General features: G+C 38.1%; 2 protein-coding genes across 3 annotated transcripts; one reads left to right on the forward strand and one right to left on the reverse strand.

Moving 5' to 3' along the window:
* Positions 1-1,029: 1,029 nt before the first annotated feature.
* LOC146363333 (T-cell differentiation antigen CD6-like) lies at positions 1,030-15,238 on the reverse strand. Of its 2 annotated transcripts, XM_084919789.1 has the most exons (13): positions 15,098-15,238; positions 14,220-14,297; positions 12,066-12,347; positions 8,649-8,966; positions 7,374-7,688; positions 6,608-6,670; positions 6,311-6,454; positions 5,111-5,224; positions 4,811-4,933; positions 4,495-4,566; positions 3,377-3,550; positions 2,822-2,920; positions 1,030-2,738 (listed from the first exon to the last, which is right to left on the reverse strand). In XM_084919789.1, exons 1-13 carry the CDS (start codon positions 15,147-15,149, stop codon positions 2,701-2,703), a joined length of 1,872 nt encoding a protein of 623 aa, XP_084775915.1. In that variant the 5' UTR covers positions 15,150-15,238; the 3' UTR covers positions 1,030-2,700. The 2 variants fall into 2 exon arrangements, with proteins under 2 accessions (XP_084775915.1, XP_084775916.1); XM_084919790.1 differs by lacking the exon at positions 4,811-4,933.
* A 1,954-nt stretch (positions 15,239-17,192) lies between these two features.
* LOC146363334 (G1/S-specific cyclin-E3-like) lies at positions 17,193-23,742 on the forward strand. The gene is made up of 12 exons (XM_084919766.1): positions 17,193-17,288; positions 18,743-18,771; positions 18,871-18,919; positions 19,026-19,058; positions 19,139-19,251; positions 19,952-20,090; positions 20,288-20,434; positions 20,916-21,011; positions 21,096-21,230; positions 21,378-21,489; positions 21,656-21,813; positions 23,046-23,742. The coding sequence occupies exons 1-12, from the start codon at positions 17,193-17,195 to the stop codon at positions 23,172-23,174; spliced, it is 1,236 nt and encodes a 411-aa protein (XP_084775892.1). The 3' UTR covers positions 23,175-23,742.
* Positions 23,743-23,778: the final 36 nt, after the last annotated feature.

The raw sequence follows: 23,778 nt of genomic DNA on the forward strand, positions 1-23,778 counted from the left end.
TGTCTCAGGTCGTCTGCAGGCCTGCAGCACCAACCAGAGTTCAAAAGTTTAAACTCGGGCAGGATCTGCAGTCGGGACACTTTAAGCAACTTAGAGACTTATGGAGCCGTAATCCTTTGTGTGTAACTGATTTAATGAACAAAGTAAAAACAGAGGGTTGATCTTCTAATCCCTGCAAATGCTACAAGCTACTTGAAATACTAGTGAACTACTTTTCTTTCCCTTGATGTTAATCAGGACTGTAAATCCTCAGATTTTCAGATTCTGGCTTATCAATCTTTCAGAGCTGAATAAAACAAAAGCAAAGCGCTTAAGGAGGATCTGTGATCTATCAGGCTGCATAGTTTTACATGGAATCCGTGTTGAGTGGTGTGTGGGTTGGTGTGTGCGCTCAATTCTCTGGCATGTGAAACAGATTGAGTTTCATAAGGAGATCTGGTCGTTAATTCGCCTGCTTATCTCCACGCGAGGCTCTGGACTAAATTTGAGTGCAATATATGATTCTTCCAGACACTTTTTATCTTTGCCGACTTCTCCGTCCACCTCCTCCTTTTCTCCTCATCATCCCTCCTCCCCACACCCTAATACACACACGCACACACACACAAGCTCGCCCTCCTCCTATTTGCCAAATACCTTCCAGTTGAAAAACAGCCCATTTCTGCTGTTATCAGTCGAATGCATCACACCTCCCACTTCTCACGTTAGCCGATCCATGTTTATCCCTGTATTCAACACAGTCACCCCCCTATTAAAACTTTACTGTGCTGTGAGGCAGTTTGTCATATTAACGTTCTTCAAAACAAGACATAACTTTGATTCAGGGTATCACAGGAAGCGTTGATGCTCTGCAGCTGCAGCAGTTATAATCAACCACAACCCCCAAAAAACAAGCCTTCCAGGTCTGGTTTCAAATCACGCTGATAGTTTACGTTGGCCCCATGAGGAGCCAGAGTTCCCCCTATCTCCCTCAAAGAGCACCGATAGATGTTTGTCAGGTTTTTGTCACAAAGAGCAGCAGCCTGGACGTTTTTGATTTAGAAAACATTTTATACTTTAATGCGTTTTTTAAGTAATTTACAGGACAAGACATTAATTAAACAAGTTACTTACAAGCCTGTAGTGCCACCTTGTGGTTGATCTCAATATTGAATACACTGTTTACATGGAAGATGAGTGGCAAACAATAGCACGTGAGTAGCCAAAAGTATGTGGACAGACAAACGCTTGTGACCCTTTAATGTAAGAAATTGTACTGCAGCTTTGTGGGAGTTCAGTTAAGCTTTTTCCTGTTTCAGAGTGATTCATGTTTTCAGTCAGATGTGGAATAGCTTATCTAGCTGTAACCCCTAACCCTAACACACCGGGATAAACAGAATTAGTGCCACATAAATATTATTTCCTTGCTTTATGGCCCAGCTTTAGTGGCTAACCTACTGAGATTGCTTTGGTTGAAACAAGCTGCCATACTTCTTCTGATTGGCTGCCTCCAGCAAACAGAAGCGTCAAACTGCTGGACCTGTTCGCCTAAATTGACCATATCAGTAATATCCATTGTCACTGACATTGTGCAGATCCAAGAAGAGGAAAAACTGAAAATAAGCATTTTGTTCTAAAGGCTCACTTGTGCATAGAGTATTTAACTATATTTAATATCCTCCTCCACCTTGTATCAGTGTATATAGCACAAAATAAGGAAACCCATGATAGGTCCACATTAAGGTCTGCGGTCTGAGGAGCTTGGAAAGAAAAAGCGTCTGGACTTCTTTAAGTTGCTTGAAGACGTTTCACCTCTCATCCGAGTCCAGACGCTTTTCTTTCCAAGCTCCTTAGACTACGATGAACTGGATGACTGAGAACCTTCACAGACATTAAGGTTTTTTTGCAAGCGTATTATTTAGGTAATGTTTGGATGTCCACATATTTTTGGCTGTGTTGTGCTCATAACAGTTGTTGAAATTATGCTGGTGCTCAGAAGATTTTCGTGTCTACATCCAAAGAAATAAATGCGGCAAACATGTATTAACTTAATACATTGTAATATTACAAATCTTTTAATAAACAACACAAAACAGACACAGACAGGTGACAATTTCAAAGAAAACCCAGAGTAAAGTGTCTCAGTGTGGTGTTGTGCTGCTGTAGGAGGGCTTTATTTAAAAAAAAAAAAAAAAAAAATCTAATATGTTTTTTTAATTATTTTAAAGGCAATGTCTAACATGTCAAACCATAATCTGCCATAGGAGTTCAACAGGGATGAGATCATGCTCATAGGTCACAGGGAGAGACCATTACCACTGGTATGGATATGGTTAACTGTAGGATAAGTGTGCTGTGGCATTTCGGTGTAAGAGCAAAAGAGGATTTAAATACTGGCAGCAAAACCCCCCCAACAGCATTAGAGAAGTTTGGGTTTCCTTTTTAATTTGTCATCTGATTCTATATTACAGTTCCTTCTGCTACATTCACAGAACACATGTTCATTTTGTGCCTTCCAGCCTTTGCTTTGCATTTGTGTACAAAAATAAAACTCGCTTTAAAAAGCTAATCAATCACATTGAACATCCCAGCACTGATCGCTGTAAGCGTCTTACATTTTCTTGATCTTACAGGATGTCTTTCCTTTACGAAAACGACTTCTTCTTCTCACACTCTCCCACACCCTCGGTTTGCTGTGCAGTCATCCTCATACACAGAGTTTCAGTCGGGGCTCACAGGCGAGTAGAGTTCGTCATCATCTAATCATCAAACATTCAGAGAGATTAGTAAATGTTTTACATTTTATTCCTCCACTGCTGAAGGTCTGTTTATTGAGATTTACCTGAATTCTGCAGGTTTGAGGTTTGTCCAGAGTGAAGAGGACCATATGAGAATTTTGAAGCATCAGAGGGACCAACAAACGACTCCAATGGTAGAGGATCTGAAACGGCAAAAGCTTTTTAGTCTTTATCTTTTTTTTAATTGAATAAAAAAGTATTTCAGACAGTCTGAGATGGACTTACATCTTTTATTTATTTACCCTCGAAGAACTGAAACGTGACTATCAGCCTTTCTTCTTCTTTCTTGAATTTTATATCACACAATATATATATATATATATATATATTTTTTTTAAAAAGCTAGAATAATCCCAGGACTTTTTTTTATTTTTATAACATGTAAACTACAACACTTTCCCTAAGTATCTCAAAAACTGAATTAAAAAAAAAACATGGAGTCTATCTGGAAAAGGGAAAGAGCAGAGTTGAGAAAATAAGCTGACCTACAGGCATGACCACGTTCATCCTCATCCAGCTCCCAACAAGGAAACAAACAACCATATTCCACAATATTTATTTGGCAGAAAAAAGGACTGAGGGGAGTGAAGCGAACTCACCAGGCGTCACGTTGACGTAGTCTTTTGGCAAGTTTTCATAGCATTCCCCGGAGGAGGTGCTGGACGACTCAAATGAGTCCACTGAGATCTTCGACACTCTGGCGTACTGAGGATATGTCGAAGCACCATTACAGCTTGGAAAGGCTCCTGTCATTGTATTTGAGGGCTGCGGACCTTAAAAAATAAAACACAAAATGGAGAAATTAGAAGTAGCACAGCTGGGACACAAACAAGAACTGTCTGTACGTGTGATTTCTTATTGGGGGTTTTTCTAAGGGGCACATAAAAAAAGATGTCCTACATTTACATCCATTTAGAAACAAGATATTTAATTTAGTCCTAACAGAGTTATACAATGTACAATATTCTGTATGTGGATTACCTCGTTCTGTTATGATTTGCTCACTTTAAACTGTGAAATAATAACCTCCTCTGTAATTAGGTCAAATATCTTGCACAACTTATGACAGAACAAATGATGGTGATGATATTTATAGATAATGCATGCTGATCTATGCACAAGCAAACATCCTGTTACGCAAATTTAATGACTGTACAGTTTGGATCTTTAGAGTACACTGTTCATCCGCTGTATACAGCACACTGGATGAACTACAGAAAAGCAGAAACTTCACGTAACTTTTAATGATGCTACAAGGTTATCACTGAAGAAACCAGGTTGTCTCAGGGTAAATGTGATGTTTGTAGCCTCTAATGTCAATGCAGGTCAATTTTTAGAAAGAAATCTTGTGTATAGATTTCTTCGGATAATTGCATCGTTGTGGACCTTTAAGTTTTCAGGACACTTGTATAACTGTCATGTGGGAATCTGATTTGTGGGAATGTGTATTTTATCTTTTTATTTTGTTTCTTGTGTTTTATGTGATTTGATTTTTTATAGACCATGAGTCTGAAATAAAGATTTATCATGATGATGATTATTTTGTACCTATTGTTTGTTCTTTATGTTTTCTGTGTCTTGTTTTTGGTTAAAAGTGAAAGTCAGTGTTCCTCTTCCATTTACAGATTGTTGTCACAGCAGTAGTTTCTAATGGGAATGACGCATTTTGCTTGAGTTTTGCAAAGTGTTACAACTTTGCAAACGAACTGTGACTCACCTTCTTCACAAAGGCTCTCAAGACCTGAAGGCCTCATCAAAGGATTAACGTCTGTTCTGTATCGCTGAGAATCTGGATTTTAAAAAAAGTGACACGATGCACACAATGCAATATTTTACAGAGCATCCTGCAAACATTCAGTGCAAAACAGCATGATCTGCTCACACACACACACACACACACACACACACACACACAAACATGCAGATAGACAGAGCAGCTTCAACCGCAAAATGCAGAAACAGTGTGAGACAAAGAAGCAACGGCTGAGAAACGACACATAAATGCAGAGGAAAAATAAAAGAACGTGGCTCACTCCGAAAGGTGGATAAACTGACAGACGGGTCAATGCTTGGGTCATACTGCTCATAGTCTGTATCTACTGACGTGCTGTCAGCACTACTAAGCTGGGTCCAAAGAAGCCTGGGATTGGAGGGGACTTTTTGAGACAAACACACAAAAAAGATTAAACGATTTGATGAGATGAAATCTGCAACTTCCTCACTACCGTGCATGTCTATTAAATAGATAAATCGATAGATAGATATGCCTGCGGGGTTAAAGAAAGAAAAAAGCTGTGTTAGTGTTCAACATGTTGAATTGTTCGACCACTGACCATCAGTCTCCGCTGGGTTGGCGGTGACTTTGACGAGATTAACAGCCTCGTGATAGTTGTTGCTTTGACCAGATGGAGTTCGTGGGCTGCTGCGCGTCTGCTGGAGTAAGAAAGCTGTGCACATGTAAAACAAGACGTGGGTTATTAGTGTATGACATTTAGAGGCCCTGCAGCGCAACTTAATAAAACAGATTAAATAGTTCAAACTTTAATGTACTGAAATATTTTGATTTTCTTTAACATTTTGCTGTATAATGTCAGAGTACTAATTTCTGTATTCTGCACTTTTATAATGCAGCATCTTAAAATTATAAACATTTCAAATTCCAGGAAATCCATGAATGTTTCTTATCTTAAGGCCTTAATTTTTGAGCGATTTACAGTGAGTGTATGGCTTTAAAGTGCCTTGGATTTGCAGTAGAAAATGGTTAGAAATGTTGATAATGAAATCCAAAATAATATATGCTACCTTCTTAGTGTGTTCTACTAATGGAATCTCCCCATGTTAGGAAGAAGCTGGGTAAAACATATTTTTAAATGTGTGCCTTCTTCATCCTACTAACTTCAGATTAATTTCTTTCAAAGTCAAGGTAAGCCTGCAGCTTTTTCACAATCTAGTACATTAAATTAATTTGTACCTCTTTTAGGAATTGGACCTCTCCCATTACTTCCTAAATGTTGTGGACAAGCTGGGTGTCATGAAAATATTCTAGATGTTGTTGTTTTTTTGAACGTATCTTAATATGGGGGTTTAATTTTAAATTAAGGTTATTTTTTGGCGGTAAAATGCGTCATCTTTTATCTGTTTATATCCACCTGTTTCCTGTCTGTACTAAAACAGATTCTAACTAAAAAAAAAAAACATTATACTGTTAGAATAAATATGAGCTGTGAATCAGTGAGATCATTCAGAAGTGCAGCATGTTTCACCCTCATTGATTTCATAAAGTGAAATATAAAATGTTAAACATCTACCTATGAAAATAAAAACATTTCTATAAAGTAATATGATTCGTTTGGGGAAATAAGCATATTTTTAAAAACTGATGGAAGAGATTTTTAATGAAAACTGTCAAAATAAACTGAATGTTAGTATTTCCATCATTACAGACAATATAACCTAAAATAATAACTAAAATTACTTAAAATAAAAAAGTACAATAAAATATAATCTATTTATCTAATAAAATCTGAACAAACCGTGTTTTCTCCTGTAATGGCAGCAGAGCACCGTGTTTGTGATGACAATCACGAGGAGCAGGATGGACAGAGAGATGGTGGAGAGAAGCGGCAGAGACGCAAAAGGCAAATCTGCAGCAGCAACAGCGGCTGTGGTTCCATTGGCTGGATGCACAGAAAAGAAACAAACACAACAAATACTTCACTTTCTGATTATGGATCAAGACTAACCGTGACGTTTAAGAAACTGGTACTGAGAATAATACTTCAAAGAATAATTTAAGTACTTTTTCATAAAATAAAACTGTAAATATTTACCAGTTGTCCATTGAGGTGTTACAGTTGGATTAACCGTGGTAGCGTTAGGAAACCCCAGAGAACCTGCAGAACAAAAATATAATCTGTTCAACAAAACGGAGAAATCTGAGGACGACGTGATCACCTGGTTTCACCTGGATGTGAATTTTATTTATGCTATACGACTACATTTTATGTGATTCCGTAACTATTGAGCAGAAACTCCTCAGAGGACGACTCACTGCAATCAACAACTGTTAAATGAATAAATAAATATGTAGGCGGAAAAATAAAAGCACTTCAAACACTTAATTATTTAAGTCACAGACAGAAATACATTGGTTAATTACAGTAAAATTTATTTATATAGCGCCAAATCATAGCAACTGTCAGCTCAAAGCACATTATATTGTTTGATAAAGACCCAACAGAGAAAATTCTGACAATCACCCCTGAAGTTTCTTTCCCGACAGCGGGAAGGAAACTTCTGACAGAACCAGGCTCAAAAGGGGGCAGCCATCTGCTGCAACCAGGTGGGGTGGGGAAATGTATTTTTAAAAAATTTGAGTGTCTTAACAAAATTCCACCTTAAAATGTATTAAACATTTAATCCAGATGTTTGTTTTTATCCTGAATATCTGATCCCTTTAATATGTGCAAAGAAGCCCTTTTCAAAGAGTTGCTAATGAATAAATAAATTAATAAAATTCGCACTCATTGATTCCTCCTGTTTTGTTTGAGTGTTGTTTGTATATAACAAATAAAAACACCAAACTGTGTCCCTTACCTTCACAAATGACACCAGAAGCTTTTGAGTCTTGACACAGGAACCGATGATTTATGTATTCCTTGCACTCCCACAGACTCTGATTGTGTGATTTGCATTTATAGTAAAACAGTGTGCCGTTGTTGTGGGTGAGAGGAGGATTAAACTGGGTGTACTTTTCCACCTTATCACCACAGCCCAGCGTGGAGCACACAATGGAAGCTATCATCTCATTCCAGCAGTTATTACACACGATCCACCAGCTGCCGTTACGATGCACCTCCAGCTTACCAGAGCAGCGGTCCATACCTCCAGTCAGTCTGAGGCCTCGCATCTCTGCAGAGACACAGGTGTCACAAGGTGTAAAACTACTGGAGCAAAATGGCATAAAACATCCCCCAAAAATAATGCAAGTAAATCAGCTGGTGATAAACCACCGCTAAGGATAATGACTTTGATTTTTTTTTTTAAACATATGACATACATAATTAACTGCAATTTCTTCAGTTAACAAAACTCTATAAAATTTTATATGCCATTAAGACTTTTTTCACATGTAAGTACAGTCACATTTAGTCCCCCACTGGCCCTGGCTGAAATTTTACACAGCTAATCTGTGGGGCCCAGAGGATAAAGAAGTCTTTATGTTTCAGTTCCATGCTGGAAACTTTTTCTCATATATTGTATTTACACTGGAAAAGTGACTAAATAATTGTATGCTACTGAGCTGGTGATATATAATAAAACAACAACATTTTAGACTGCTTTGAATCTTTTTTTTCTTTTGATGGTGTCGAAAAGGTTCGACTGATAGTTGACTGATATGGTAAAGCATTATCAAACTGCACACTGTGAGCAAAACTGAGAAAAGCATGCTGAGGAGAATAGGCGTGCAGGAGATACTTCAACTTTTGTGCAGACTATCGCGCTCTGTCTCCTTAAAGGTTAAAGCCCCCATACAACAAACTGCATTCTCAAGAATGCATGAACAGAGATGTTTCTCCTGAGTTATGTTCGTTTGCTACACATCACTCATTCAAAATTTCTGTATTTTTGCTGATCATTTATTTAGTAGTGAAGATCACATTTCATGGAAACATACATTTGAAGTTTAGTTATATGTAACTTTTAGAAGAAACAACGAAAATCTTTAAGATGTTTTTTTAACCAGTGCAGAAAGCAAGTTAAGCTCCAAGAATAAATGTTCACATTCAGAGTCGTTTTGTTAATAACATTCAATTTTCAGAGTACATTTTCTGATTTCTGCATGTATAAATAAACTTTTTTGAACTAGACCTGAACACACGACACCAGCGTCCTCTTTGTGTCCACAGTCTTGATCCTCCTCCTGTGTAGCCGGGCAGCTCCACAGGTTCTCCTCGTTGCCCGTACAGTTCAGATCGTCCAGGTAGATGGGTCCTTTCCCCGGGGGAAATAAGCCGGCCTGGCCCGTCACATTGAGGGCGTAACCGCAGCCGAGCTGGGCGCACACCACGTGAGCATCATTCAGGTCCCAGTGGTCGTCACACACGGTGCCCCACTGCCCATTTTTCCATACTTCCACTCGTCCAGCACAGCGGTCTGTCCCTCCTGCCAGTTTTACATGCTGGTGTGCTGAGGATGACACCCTGTCATTATTATTGTGCTCTCATCATTAATACTCGTGCAAATAATTAACCTAACAGCACAGTCTGGTGATCAAGATGTAAATCTTATGACCTGATAGTGTTAACTGAAATTATTACAGTCAGATCTGACAGTCACCAATCAAATACTTAGAAATCTCTTCCACTATGAATTCTCATTGCTTAAAAATCACAGCTCTTTATGATTTTTTTGTTTCTTAAATCCTTACATCTAAAGGTTAGTGCTCAGTTATTTCTGCCTGAGGCTAATTCAGAGTCACTGTCAGGGAAACACACAAGGTTGCATATTTTTGCTTCTTTAATTTTGTATAATAAACAAGCAGGCAATCACTCTATCGTTAACCAATTAACATGAGGTTAATTAGTTAAACCCACTGAGTGACTGTGGTTCAGAAACAGGGGTATGATAAGGATCAATTTCTGTCCTTTTGATTCAGTTATAGACAGTCTAAGGAACTGAAAGACATCCTGGAAGTGTGTTAAACCTGCATTATTTTTAACATCCAGCAGGGGGCAAATCTCCTGGGTTGCCTTCCTCTGTGACCTCAGTTAACCCTTTTCAGATTGCTTTACAGGCTCAATGACTTGTTTTGTGTTGGAGTCATTTTTTAACTTATAATTAGGAGGGCGGAATAACCAGGGTGTAGAGATTTCACAGTGAGGTCGCTCATCACATTCAGTCTGAAAACACAATGCTTGAGGCTTCATAGCAGGATTTCACTAAGCAACGGGTCACTTCATGTTTGCTAAAACCATTTTTTATTTTTTTGTTTTTCAATAAAACTCCTTGCTGTTCCAAGTTAGATGGAGACTGAGAGTTAAAATATATTTCTAGAGCTCAGCTATATGTTATAAATTATCAAAGTAAAATATTGTAGTTGCTCAGTTCCAAAAACTCTACATGTAAAGGTTTACTACTTTGGTAGAGCCACTGTGATCTGTAATATTAACACATACTGTTTCCCTACCAGCTTCCACATCTCAAACATGATTAACCAGTGTTTACTTAAAGACGATGACGGACGGAGCAGATAAAAACTTAGGCCTGCTGCTGCATATTGGGAAAGGTTTCAGTGAGAATTAGTGATGGCTTCCCGACTTCTGTACAGACAAGAGGAGGTGAGAATAAACCAGCGCGTAGGGCAGGAAGTCATTTATAGACAGGAAAGGGCATGTATGACATGCGGTCACACTCCTCATCTAACTCAGATAAACACAAAAATAGTCCTCAGTTATTTTTAAGCTATCTCAGACTGTTCATCGCCTGTTTTTGAATTGATGGTCCATAAAATGTGTGTGTGTGTGGGGGGGGGGGGGGTTATATTAAAATACATGACAATTCCCTTTCTTTTAAAAAAAATATTGATAAAAAAATTGATAAAATATTCTTTCCATTTTTAGATTTTGAGGTTTTCCTGTTTATGTGTTTAGGTTAAATGAAAAGCATTTCATACGTTCCGAGGAGTTTCGTTCTATGTCGGTTTTGGAAATTTGGCGTGTGAGAAAAAAACCTTCTGGTTTCAAACCTTGCCTAATCTTTGTTTTTCTCCAGGTGCTCTAGTTTCCTCCCACAGATCTGTAAGGGTACAATGGCAGGTTACTGCCCCAGGGACAGGTCATGGTGCCCCCAGAAATCATGAATGTAAATATTTTTCCGAGAATGACAGTTTTTTTCGTCGGTAGTGTTCAACATCAAAGTCAGAGTTATGACAAAGAAGTTCAGTTCTTTCTAAATGCTCAGATTTATATCTGACATGGTGCTCAGAATTCTTGATGTTATCTCAAAAACAACCAAACTGATATCTCACAGCAGCAAGAGCAAATTCCTCAACAAATGCAAAAAGTCCTGTTTGTCTGAAATATTTAACAGCAAAATATCTTTAATCCTCCTACTGCAAATCCAGCCTTGCAGTAACACAGTATACTTCTATGCAATTCCAGTTAGCAAGTTTCTTGCTATGTAGACCGCATTGTCTACATAGCAATATTTGTTGCTAATAATAATAATAACTGTGTCTCAGTGTTTGTATTAGTTAGTATTTATTCAGTGGCATAACAAGATAATATTTCAGTAAGTAGAAGAAAAGTAGAAGAAATGACTGGAGAGCTCCATTTGTCTCTTCATGCCCCGAAGAAACATGTGCCTCCACGTGAAATCAACCAAAAAAAATCCAGTTTTCTTCTTATAGTTACTGTGATAGTCTAATATACACAGTTGTGGTCAGACTCTCACATGCATCCATCATGGATATGAATTTTATGGTAATTTGAGGCTTTTAATGATTATTTTGAACTGTTCTTTATGACTTTAAAAAACAAGTTTGAGTTTATTTTGGATTTTCTTTAATCCACACAAAAACTGCAGATTCCAAGATCAGTAGGTCTGTCCAAGTTATTTGTTTATGTCACCGTTTTGCCACGATCTGGAAGAAGAACCAAACTCTTACCCTCAGAGGCTAATTAGTTCAGGTTCAGGATTAAATTTGTAGATAATCCTAAACACACAACTGGTTTTTAAATAGATTAAGCAGGCTAACACGAAGCTTCTCCAGCAGCCTTGCAAAAGCCCTGACCTCAACCCTTTTAAAAATGATGGACTATGTTTGAAAGTATGCCCAGAAAACCAACCAATTTAAATTAACTCTGCCATTTCTGCCGAGAAGAGTGGTCAAATATCCAGCCACAGTTATACCAGAGGCTTGCTAATGGCTACAAAGGCACCTATTTGAGGTGTCCATGGTAACAAACATCTGACCTCAACTGTATCTAGTTTCCTTGATATTTAGTTACATAAGTTTTAGTCTGAACACTCCGTTCGCTGTCAGATGAAACGAAAGTCCAGATGGTGTGTGAAATCTGTGTGACTATGTTAGCATCCTGATTGGCTACATCCATCTTGAATGCAGAACAATTTAATATTCGCTGATTGATGCTTTACAACTGTGAAGGTTGAGTCAATGAAGACTGAACCGGAAATTTCATGTAAACTAATACAGCGTCTGTATATATTACCATTTATATAACTGATTAGATTTTTCTCATTGCTGACATTAAAGAAAAGTCTTACCACAAACCACTTCATGGATCACATTGCAGGAACTTCCAACACTCAGTGAACAGTTCTCCAAACGTCCGTGTTGGTATGAACAGTTTTGAAAGCAGGTGATGTTGCCAGGTGAGCGGGTTTTGTTAATAGAAAGGACGCTGCCGCATTTAAGATCCTGACAGATCTGTTCAGACAACCCATTCACAGAGTCATTTGTGAGTGCCATTATGTCACTGCTCCTGTTCCTAGGCAACCTGAGTGTCCACTTGCATTTTCTCCCAAGAGAGTAGACGTAAGGGTCATCTGAGGACACACAGAAATAAGAATTAGAGCAGTTTTTTTGTAATTTCATTAAAACAACCATGATAACACACTGCAAAAAAACACATTTTTTCTTCAGGTTGTCTGTGTCTGACAATTATTTAATTTGAGTTAACACAGATGAAAAGGGACAAAGATCACACAGATTACTCCGCACTGATCATCGACCATCTGAAACAAGCTGTTTTAGCTTTAAGCTAAGTTTCTTCTTATTGGCTCTACCATTGGTAATAAAATGTTGGAACAGGGAGTGAGAGAGGCTGATGTATCTAAGTGATCATATTAAGAATATTTGTTCTCTCTGACATCACATAGAAAAGCTGGCCTTGTCTCGCATGTAAACCTGCTGACCTCATTATTCAAAACCCTGTTTAATATGACTATCCACCATTAACAGCATACATATAACAGAAAATAACAAGAGGGACAACAGGTCCAATTTAGTCTACAGTACATTTAACCTGCCACAGAATCTGTTTAAAAAAAATAAATAAATAAAACAACATTACTTCAGTTTATGGCAAAGTATGAGACCAAAGGAAAAGACCTTCTAAAATATCAAAACAAAAACTGTATAGTCCTATATTGGTTATTGTTCCACATTTTTTGGCTTTGCTGTTTTTAGTGCTCTCTGGTCTAGCTAAAGTGACCATGATATAACATGTTACTTATAACACCACAACAGACACATCTAACCACTCACTAATCGAGTGGTTACTTGAGCAAGAACTGAGGTTTTTTTCTGGGACACGTTGGTGTGGTTGACACATGAACGCGATCATTTCGACAACATTAAAAGCCACTAAACTGAATCTTGCACCTCTTTAAAACTAACATCTCGCTTTTACTTTTTGTCTTTTTTAAATGTGACATCTCGTATGATCTTCATCTAAAAATGTGTCCTTTCTGACATACATTTTTAACAACCTTCACAATATCTGATCCACTTTGCCAGTTTTACACTATAACTTTACAGAGAATGCTTCCACTGGGGCTATTTTTCTTTAGCTGTTAATTTTTTAAATTGTAGATTTAAGTGCCACATTTCCCTTGAGAAAAGAACTCAAGCGTGTTCCTCCTTTTGTCTCTGTGCAGGATTGTGGTTGTGCATACGTCTTTGCAATGTTTACACGCTGGCGTCACACACCAACTATCAAAGTGCTGAGATTAACCTCACAACCTTTAGCTATGCTAACACGCTGTATTTCTGGCCACCAGAGACCCTTCTTTCAAGATGCACCAGGGTGCATCTTGAAAGTCCCTGGCCACACATTTCCTGAGTGTATGTGTTCTGTCTACAGTACAAGCAATACGAAAATCCCTTAAAAATAGTCCTGTTTATATATTTTACCATTTTACTTTTAACATGGTTTATATGTTTATTAATTTTTAATCCCTATTTTTTCATCAGACATTCCAGTATTCTTTAGCACCATTACAGCTTCTACTTTAGTTTTGAATCCTTGTGAATGTAAATTGTATGCACTAAAGTATTTTTGGGGCAAAAATGTGTTATTCAGGATGCAGCTGAACTAAAAGCCACACACAGACACAAAACAGCAAGAAACTGTGCTTGCAAGGCAAAGCTGAGTTAGCGTGGGAGTGCGTGTTCTTAGCTCACTGTTTGATTTGCACCTGCAAAATTCACCAAGATGGGTTTTACAAGCAGGTCACCCCCACTTCCTGTGCTGATGAAACATTTATACTGCCTCTGAGTAGAGTGCTTATCCTGATTCTGGACAAAAAATTCTGGTACTATAACAGTGTTTTTGTACAAAGGTGAAAAAGAGAGCGAGACATGATCCTGCAGGGTTATAAACTATGCGGAAAACAGAAAGGGAAGATCCCACTTACTGCTGATTTTTGTGTTATTTCCCTTTCCACTCACACGGATATCAGACGGGTCGTTTTCAGTGGTTGCATTTTTCAAAGCTGAAATCAAGAAAGGAAAAAAACTCTTTAGGAATCAGAAACAGAGTGAGCATCTAGTTGCTCCTCCACCAAACTATGCTTTTAAACCACATGTACTGCAAAGAGTAACAGCTAAACGATGTGTCACCGTTTTCTGAGCAATTATACTGAAGTGTTTGATAAGAAACTACAACTAATCTCTCCTCCACATTTTTCACTTACTTTTCTAAGAGACTGCCTTAAGTTCTGATTTCCATTTAATGTTTCCTGCCCAAGCACCTAAATTGAAGGTTTAAAATAGCGTGGCGTGCTCATTGCACTAAAGTACATGTGGAAAGTTTAAATAAAGGCTAAATAATATGGTACAAAAATTAGAAATATGTACAAAAAACTAAAAAATACAAAAAAATACACATGAAATATCGAGATTTGCTTTTCATCTTGATACCGATCATGTTATTTTCAGTCTATTTTTCCAAGGAAAGGTTCTCTACAAAGGCAAATTTAGGATCTGACATGTTCTGACATAAATAAGCTAAAGTATTTATCAATAAACTGTCAAGTTAACAATAGTTTTATAACAACAGCAACAAAATAGCAAACAGGGTCTATATCGTTTTACTTTACCAACAGCACTAACTTCATGTCTTTTACGTAACATTTGAGATAACAGTCTGTATGTACATGAGACCAGTTAATATGTATTTTAAATAATACAAGGGATAGATAATAGTATCATTTCATTTTATGCTGATTTCACAAAAGTTCTACTCTGTTTGTGAGAACAAAGCATTAAATAAATAAAAAACTGTAAACAGTACCTTGACAAAAAAAGTTCACGTGGATGATTAGGATGAATTTCAGCAGCTTCATTCTGTTGAGAGAGAGAGAGAGAAATACCTTCTACACTGTACGAGCTCAAAGCAGAAACCCAGAGCTACTCAGACGTCTAGCTCAAATAGAGTAAGTGTGTCAATGTGGTTTCCTCTGTTGATCCCATGGTGGTACCCTGCAAAACTTCCTAGTTGCTGCTTCACAGAGGGAAGTGAAGCCTTTGTGGTACTTCAGCTTTTGTACAAACAGCTGTACAAACTTTTGTCAGATTATATATATATATATATATATATATATATATATATATATATATATATATATATATCCAATATTTATTTATTTTTAAAATATTTTTATTGTTATTTTACATTTTTAATTGTTTGAATAGATGGATGGATTCTAATTGTTTTTTCTTTTTTATTGTAGGTATTGAGGAAATTTGTGGGTTCGTTTCCTATAATAACGGTAATTAATTTAACAGTTTGATGCAGAGATCGCAGTTCTGTGCGTTTTACAAGGCCTAAGAGCAGGAAGAGAGCTGGACCTTTCTGTGTTAAACATGTAAACATGTCAGTGATTTCTTAGTAATAAGTCTATGATGTATGCATTTTCTTTCTACAGAAAATAAATATATTTATATTTGCATGTTTCTGCAGTTAAGTTTAGTTTTATATGTTGGATGAAAACAACATAATTCAGTTCAATGTAGTACGGGTGGTGTAATGGTGTGGTGGATTTTTTTCATGGCAGACTTGGACCCCAAATGATGTGTTTAACACAGCCTACCCAAATCTCTGTGAAATGTTTCCAGCACCTTGTAAAATCGAAGTCTTGAAAGCTTTTTTTTTGCCTGTCCCATTTGGTTCTTTAGCCGTCAGAATTGTTGTCTGAAGACCAACAAGGATACCCAGTGGATTTACTTTGCCAAATGGATCATCATGGCCTTGCCGTATTGGTCCATTTGATTGACCTTTGTTGTTATTATTATACTTTATTATATTTTCAGTTGTTACAGACGGGACAGACATGACTGAGGGATAGGAAAGGGAGAAAGAAAGATGAAGGAAAAGAAAAACAGAAGGGAAGAGGGACAGTGAGAAAGGGCACTTAAAAAGAGAAAGAAGAGAAAAAAAAGAAAAAAAATCTCCTGGATCACCTGTTGAGAGAAAAAGAAGAGAAAACAAGCAAAAAAAACAAAGAAAACAAAGCAACATACTAAACACAACACCATCACATTAATCTAGCTAAGTCTAAACAGCAGTAAATACGAAATGTTGAATGTTGTTGTGTAGCAAGCAGGACCGACAGCGCACATTGTGCTTGGAAATAGCAGCCAATAGAGGTGTAGTTTATGTCTATGAACAGTGGACACCCGTGTGCACACCTGTGTGGATCAGCGCGCTTGTATTCAAAAGGTTTCCCCATGTAATGGTCTGCTAGAGGACGTAGAGAGCCATAGTCCTGTCCCCCAAGGCATGAAGCAGGCATGGAGGAGATCCAGGCCCCAGACATCCAGAGGCCCCAGAGTGCGAGAGGAGGACCACCGGAGGGGCATGGTAAATGGTAAATGGACTGGTTCTTATATAGCGCTTTTCTACTCATCTGAGCACTCAAAGCGCTTTACACAACTTGTGCATTCACCCATGCATACCCATTTGCACAAGCACATTTTTCTAAGTGCATCATAGCACATCATAAACATACACTGTACACACAATCACACTCCCCAAACAAACTCTATACCCCAGGTCTTTCTCCTATTGGCTGTTCTGATATGTAGCTCCACCCACCGCCATACATACATTTAACTCATAGAAAAAGAGAAAAGAAACCAGTTTGATGCTGGCGGGGTTTTTTTTTTCACGTTTTTCTGACACAGTAAAGTCTGAACTGTGTTTAACTGTAATGCAGAAAAATTCTCACTTATATCGTAATGCTTTATATATTTTATTTTATTATTTTATTCAGTAGTTTATTCTACTTCCAGTGGTTAGGCGTTTGACGCTAAAGCAGTGTGAATTTAAACGTAAGGTAAACAGTTGCAAGTAGTCAACTTTGTTTTAAATGTTTTAATTAAAAAACATGATGGCTCCGATTGGGAGTATTTATAGGCATGCGCAACATGCACGTGTCGTAAACGTACGCGCAATGGCATCAGAGGCAGGTGACGAGATGACGGTAAGTTTGCAGCTGTGACTACAAAGGATAAAAGTAGTTCCGCTCTCTGCGGTTCATTTGCACCGCTCACTCGTTTCTGTAGCCTTCGCACGCCGCGGTAGAACCAAAGGACATACTTAAAGTAACTCGTTATTGTTATTTTTATTTAACTTTATTTTTAAGCAAGTGATTTGGCTATTCTCACCCTTGCTTTTCGACCCACAAACCTCACTTTGGTTAAGTGACGTTTAAAAACAAGTGAGCAAAGTTTGCATCCTTGAATTTTAAATGGCAGCTTTCGATGAAGTGCACACTGATTGGATTAATATCATGAAGCACAACAGATAAATTAACACCTGAACATGGTGGTTTAGGGTTCAATTCAAAGCACCTGGTCAATTATCCTGTGTAAAACTCTTAAGTCCCCCTCATTTCTTTATATTTTTTAACAACGTTTTGCAAATATGCATGGTAATACAGTATATGCAAAAGGAAAACACTTCTGGCCAGTTTGAAAGTTAATACTTGGAAGTCTTCATTCTTCAAGACAGCCTGAATTCTCTTGAGCAAGTTTTCTTTTAAGCTCTTCAAGTAGAATTCAGGGATAGTTCTCCAGGCTTCTTGAAGAACATTCAAAGCGCTTCTTTGGATGCCAGCTTCTTTTTGTTCTCTTCTCTATCAAGATGTTTCCGATCACTGTCATGCTGAAAAGTCATTCGACTCAGACGCCTTGCATATGATATTGAACGGTGGATAAAAATCTGATTCCTTTAATTTTACCAAGATCCCAAACAGCAAAGTCTGAAATTCAGCCCCAAGCCATGATGGAGTTTTAAGGATGGCTGTAGATGCACTGTTGCCACTGATGTTAACTCTATGGATCAGCTAAAGGTAAAGCTGCATCTGTCAGGTTTTTGCTGGATTTTTTTTTTTTTTCCCACCTCATTTTATTTAGGCCTGCCACTTTATTTGTCCTCCCCTTGGACACACTTGCTGCATGGGAAGCTGTGGTTTAACAGACATTCCACTGAAAATGGTCAGGAACTAGAATGAAAATGAGAAACGCCCAGTTTCCAAGGAAAACCCTCGAACTATTGCTCAAGACAAAAAAATCAGAAGACTGAGTCATTGGAAGCATAATGCAAAGAAAAGAGTGGCTCGAGGCTTTTAAACAGTGCTCTGTTATAGATACAATGTTACTGCTAAGGCTTTCTGTTGCTGTATGATAGTACATTTCTGGATGTTTCCTTTGTTCAACATCCTGTGGTCAGAAATGAAACAACCTTTAAGCTGCAAGTCTGGAGCCTGCTGGAGTATGGTCCATGATTTAAATGCTGATGATATATGTATTTAACTTGTTCTGTAGTGTAAGGCAGGTGCAGCCTCTTGTGGACAATATCTGCCATTTTACCTCTGAAGGTCAACTTCCTTTGTTTGCCATTGACACTGACATTTTTTTTTCATCTCTTCTTTAGATGTCACTGGAAGAATTCATGGCACGACGGTATGACTACTTTTGAGGATTTGTGTTATTATTGTATTTTGAGGCCATGGTGTGATTGGACTGTCGGACTGTACTGAGTTCAGTTTTGTGTCTTTGCAGTCGTCGCCTAAAGAGAAGAGAGAGGGAGACTTCATGGCTGGGACGAAAAGTAAGAGACAAATCATTTGAAAGCATGGTTGTGACTTTAAGTAGCATAAAACGGTTCTCTACAGCCACTTCTGTACAGTTTATAACTTTGTTTTTTAATCCTACAGTACAGAGAAAAGGAGAACACACTATATCAAAGGGTATGTCACCTTCTTGAAGTACGAGTCAACAAATGGCAGATCGTTGATAAAATGTGAGTGGATTTTCTTTTTAATTTCAGCTCAAAAAGCTTATAACGATCACTCCGAAGTCACCTCTCCAGGATGCAGTCCAGCCAGCATCGATTTCCTTAATTGCCTCGAGCCGGCTGTTCTCGCTGCACCCTTACCTTGGGTATTTTCTTTTTTTCTTATGCTGACATCTTCTGCTGTTGATGCTTTTCTGTTAGACTGATTAGTTATTTTTAAACATGACAAAATAATCCATGGAAACTTTATTATTCAGATAATTCCATTGAAACCAGTGATGAGTCGTTGGCAGAAGACGGGCAGCTCAAAGTGCCTGTCTAAGCACACATCAAAGCTAACTCCATTATCAAGTTGATAAAACTATGCTGTAAAGATGATTTTGTTTTTGTTTGGTTCTTTTTATTCTGTAAAATATAACATTTTAACGAAATTGCAGTTTTATTGCCCCTCAGCTATAAAAGGCTGATGGTGTGCTTTGGTCACTAGGGATGGTAATTGGAAAATTCCAAGGACTTGGACTACTGGGAACTTGATGGATACATTGCTTGCATCACCCTGCCAGGCGGGTAGTTTGTGAATGCGATAACTAGAACAAGGTGTTGGCATAGGATTTTCAAATAGATCCCTTAGGTGTATCTACTAGTGGGCTGATGGGTAGCACTGGCAGCCTCCAGAGGTTGCTGCTTGACCGTGCAACAGTGCAAGGTAACGTTAAAGAACTTCAAAAGCAGCAAAGTCTCGCATCAAGTTTATGCTTTTTTTTTTTTTTTTTTCATTAACCTTTAAAGGAATTACACATTTTCTCTTCACTTACTGCTGTAGCTTTAATTGACTGTATATTACAGATGTGAGTCTTCCGATGACGAGTGGGTGAGGATGATCGGCACGCCGAGGAACATCAGACGCAGCAGCGTGAGCTTCATGGAGAAGCAACCCCTGTTAACACCCAGAATGAGATCGATCATCCTCTACTGGTTAATGGAGGTTGTTGTTGTTGTTTTGAAATCAGAATTTTCAGTAATATCAAAGCAGCATTGAATGTTATTTTTAGTGTTTGTAGCTAAAAATGATTTACTTGGAATACAGTCGTGAGTAGTGCAACTCAATCCAAATTAGAATTTGTAGATTAGCTGTCTCATCTAAATGACACATTAACAGGACTTTCATGACTGTTCCTGCAGGTGTGTGAGGCCTACGCTGTTCACAGGGAGACTTTCTACCTGGCACAGGACTACTTTGACCGTTTTCTGTTGCTTGAGAGAAATCTTAAGTCGGGTGTGCTGCAGCTCATTGTGCTCACATGTCTTCTTATAGCATCAAAGATGGAGGTAAAATTACTGTTTAGTAGTTTCTTGTCTTTTTTTTTTGGAGGGGGGGGGGCTTTTTGTGTTAAATCTAAAATACAAATTCTTATTACTTATTCCAATGTTTTTATTTGCACTGTGGGTTTCTTGATGTTGCGAACAGGGATTAAAGTGTCACAAAGTGCATTTAAGTGGGAACCAATGGTGACTCTCTTGCTTGTGCGTGGCAGACCTGAACTGCTGTTGTAATTCAGCTTTACTGCGCTTCGACTGCATTCTTCATACGTCTGTGGCTTCTTTCCACCCATTAGCCATAGCCTGCTGTCAAATACAGCAGAGTGAAAGGAAAGGGTAACATCAGATTAAAATTTTTAAATGTAGGATCGAAATTTGACTTGCTTGACTTTGTGTGAAACTACTAACTGGGTTGATTTAAAGGTACTAGAAAGGTGTTCCTGCCCACTTTAACCCCTGGTTGATTAAAGGCGTTTTATTTATTTTATAGGAATCTAAACCTTTAAAGATCTTGCATCTGTCACGTGTGGCTCATGGGATCTACCATGTAGAAGAATTCCGTCATATGGAGTTGGTCATTTTGAGGGTAATACTTTTAACTCACTATTCATCATATGCACCTGTTCCATTATACATTTTATAAATCAATATGCTTTTGTATGCTCTGCAGACATTGCGCTGGTACACTCGTCCTGAAACGGCTTTGACCTGGCTGAAGTTCCTCCTGCAGGTGATCTTCAGGAAAGAAAAAGCAAACTTGCTTGAGCAGCCGTTTCCAAAAGATACTTACATGAGAAGTACAAATGTAGGTGTTTGAGTTCACTTATATTTAAGTCAACAGTTCTATAATACATCTACAAATAAGACTGTGTTGAGAGAGAGAAGTGAAATATCCTTGCTAACCTTGTATGTAGTGGGGAGTCTGTAGTTGCTCAAGGTGTTTTTGTTTTAGCTTTTAGATCTGTGCATCCTTGACATGAACTCGATGGACATGCCTTATCACGGATTGGCTGCCTCAGTCCTGTGTTATTTCGTGGACCAGGGACTGGTTGAAAAAGTTACACGTAAGAGTTGGAGACTTAAAAAAAACAGAAATAAAATAACTAAAAAAAGTGGGAAAACGTGTTACACCTGACACACAGGAAGAACGAAGTTAATGTTTAAAATGAGAAGGCTTAACTCTTGAACATGTCAGGTTATTCAGTCTGTATGTTTGGTTTCTCTGTTTAGGTATCCCCAGAGAACTCCTCCAGCCATATGTTGACAGGCTGGCCCCCTTTATGGATGCACTGGAAGACTTTGGCACAGTCACACGGAAAGTGTTTCCCACAGTAAGAAGAGAAGACCAATACAACATCCAGGCAAACTTGAACTACATGTCCATTTTGGTTAGTGTAATTTTTTTTTTTTCTCTGTGGTCTTATAATTTAAGGTTGAAGTCAGACGAGAAAATGCAGTCAGGAAAATGATTGTTTACCCATACAAAAGCAAACTCCTAAGACTTGAAATGTTTGTAGAAGCTATATAGAGTTTACAGACGGAAGCTGGTTTAATGCAGTTTGTGATGGCGGAAACCTGTGTTGCATACTAAGAGCTATAAATAAAAGGACTGGCATTGGATAACTCCTCTTCTGACACATGATCTATATTCGCTGACCACTTCAGTAGGTACATCTGCTCGACTGGTGGTCAACCTTGTACAATTGGTCAATCACATGGCAGAAACTCTGTGCATTTAGACATGGTCAAGAGGACCTACTGAAGTTGAAACTGAGCATCAGAATAAGGAAGAAGCTCTATTTTAAGTGACTTTGATCATGACGTGTTTGATGCCAGGTGGGCTGGTCTGAGTATTTCGAAAACATTGATCTGCAGTATGACATTCATACTGCTTTGCCTTCTTGTTTGACACGCTGTCAGTTTTTTACAACCGTTCCAGAAACAAGAATGCAAAGTCAAAGCTAAGAGCAGTGGTATGAGACACCATACCTCTGCCAATGCCGAGGAATTTGAAATGATGAGGTTGACTTGAATCTGTGTGAGTAGTGTTGCCTATCATTCTATTTGGTTGCCCACTTCTGTGGACGGAAATTCAAATGGATCACTCGTTTACAGTACTGTGCTAGTATGAACCCATAATTCTGCAGCCTTTTAGTTATTGAATGATGTCGTCACTCCTTTGCTGTTTCATTCTTAAACGTCATTGGGGAGATGGCAGAGCTTCTGACATTAGCCATAAAAAAAAAAAAACACAAAAAACCCTGGACCATGTTTCTGTATTGCAGAATGAAACCCTGAATGCACAATTTCACGTAAAAGCATTTCTTTGATTTTAAGAAAATATATTTACTTTTGGTATAAAGTGAACATTTAAACAACTTATTTTTCCCAGCTGACACACGTGAAACTGCGCATTTGTAGAAGTCTTATTTTGCAGAAGGGAATGAAACTCTAAAGGTTTCTTCCCCCCCCCCCTTTCCTTGGCATATTTATTCTGTTTAAAATGAAATGTTATTTTTAATTTTAAAAAAAAAAAAAAAAAAAGACTAAAAATGAATGAGACTTGAATTCCAAGTTGTTACCCTTACGGTGTCGATAAATTGCTTCCGTTAATTTTTAGGATGTTGCTTACAAGGCAATAAAAGGCAATTCTCCTACAAATGATGTGGAAGCGCTCGATGCCACCCCGTACAGAGAGAGGATCTACGTACCTGGGCAAGGACTTACGTCTTCAGAAGATGAAGTTTAACAGAGTCTGAAGGTGCTGATTGCAGTTCTATCTGAAACTTTCCTCAGAGATGGCTGCAACTGTCCGACTCAGACTGATCTGACAGAGTTGAATGCTGAATCAAAATAAATTGCGTCGTAGTCTTAGTATGCCATAGTGTGAGAATAGTTATTGTTAGTTTAGAGTTGAATAGTTGTCACCCCTCACCCACCCCCGCATCTTCCCCTCACCCACCCCCGCATCTTCCCCTCACCACAAATAGTAGTTCTTGACGTATTCGATCCATTAAAAGACAATGTAGGAGATCTAAACTGTTAACTGATATTTGAAGACCACTCTTCTTCTAGCCACTTTTGTTTTGGGTTTATTTTGTTTTCCCTCATTTTTTTGGCTTTTAAGGTTTTATTTCAGAAAAATGCAAAGTTCAAAAGTTTGTAACCTGAAGGTGAATTTCTAGAAAATTGTGGGATGCATTTTTTTTTTTTTTTTCTCTTTTTAAATGAAGAAATGTTGTGTGCTGCTGTCCAGCAGCCAAAAAAGTATAGTAAAATTAATGCTGTACCAGTGTGAACTTTTAAAAACCCCAAACAGAAAGCATTAACTGAACCAGGTCCATCGCACTCAG

The sequence above is a fragment of the Perissodus microlepis genome, chromosome 22 (assembly GCF_051167445.1).
Source record: "Perissodus microlepis isolate ML-2025 ecotype Zambia chromosome 22, ASM5116744v1, whole genome shotgun sequence".
NCBI classification, from domain to species: Eukaryota; Metazoa; Chordata; class Actinopteri; order Cichliformes; family Cichlidae; genus Perissodus; species Perissodus microlepis.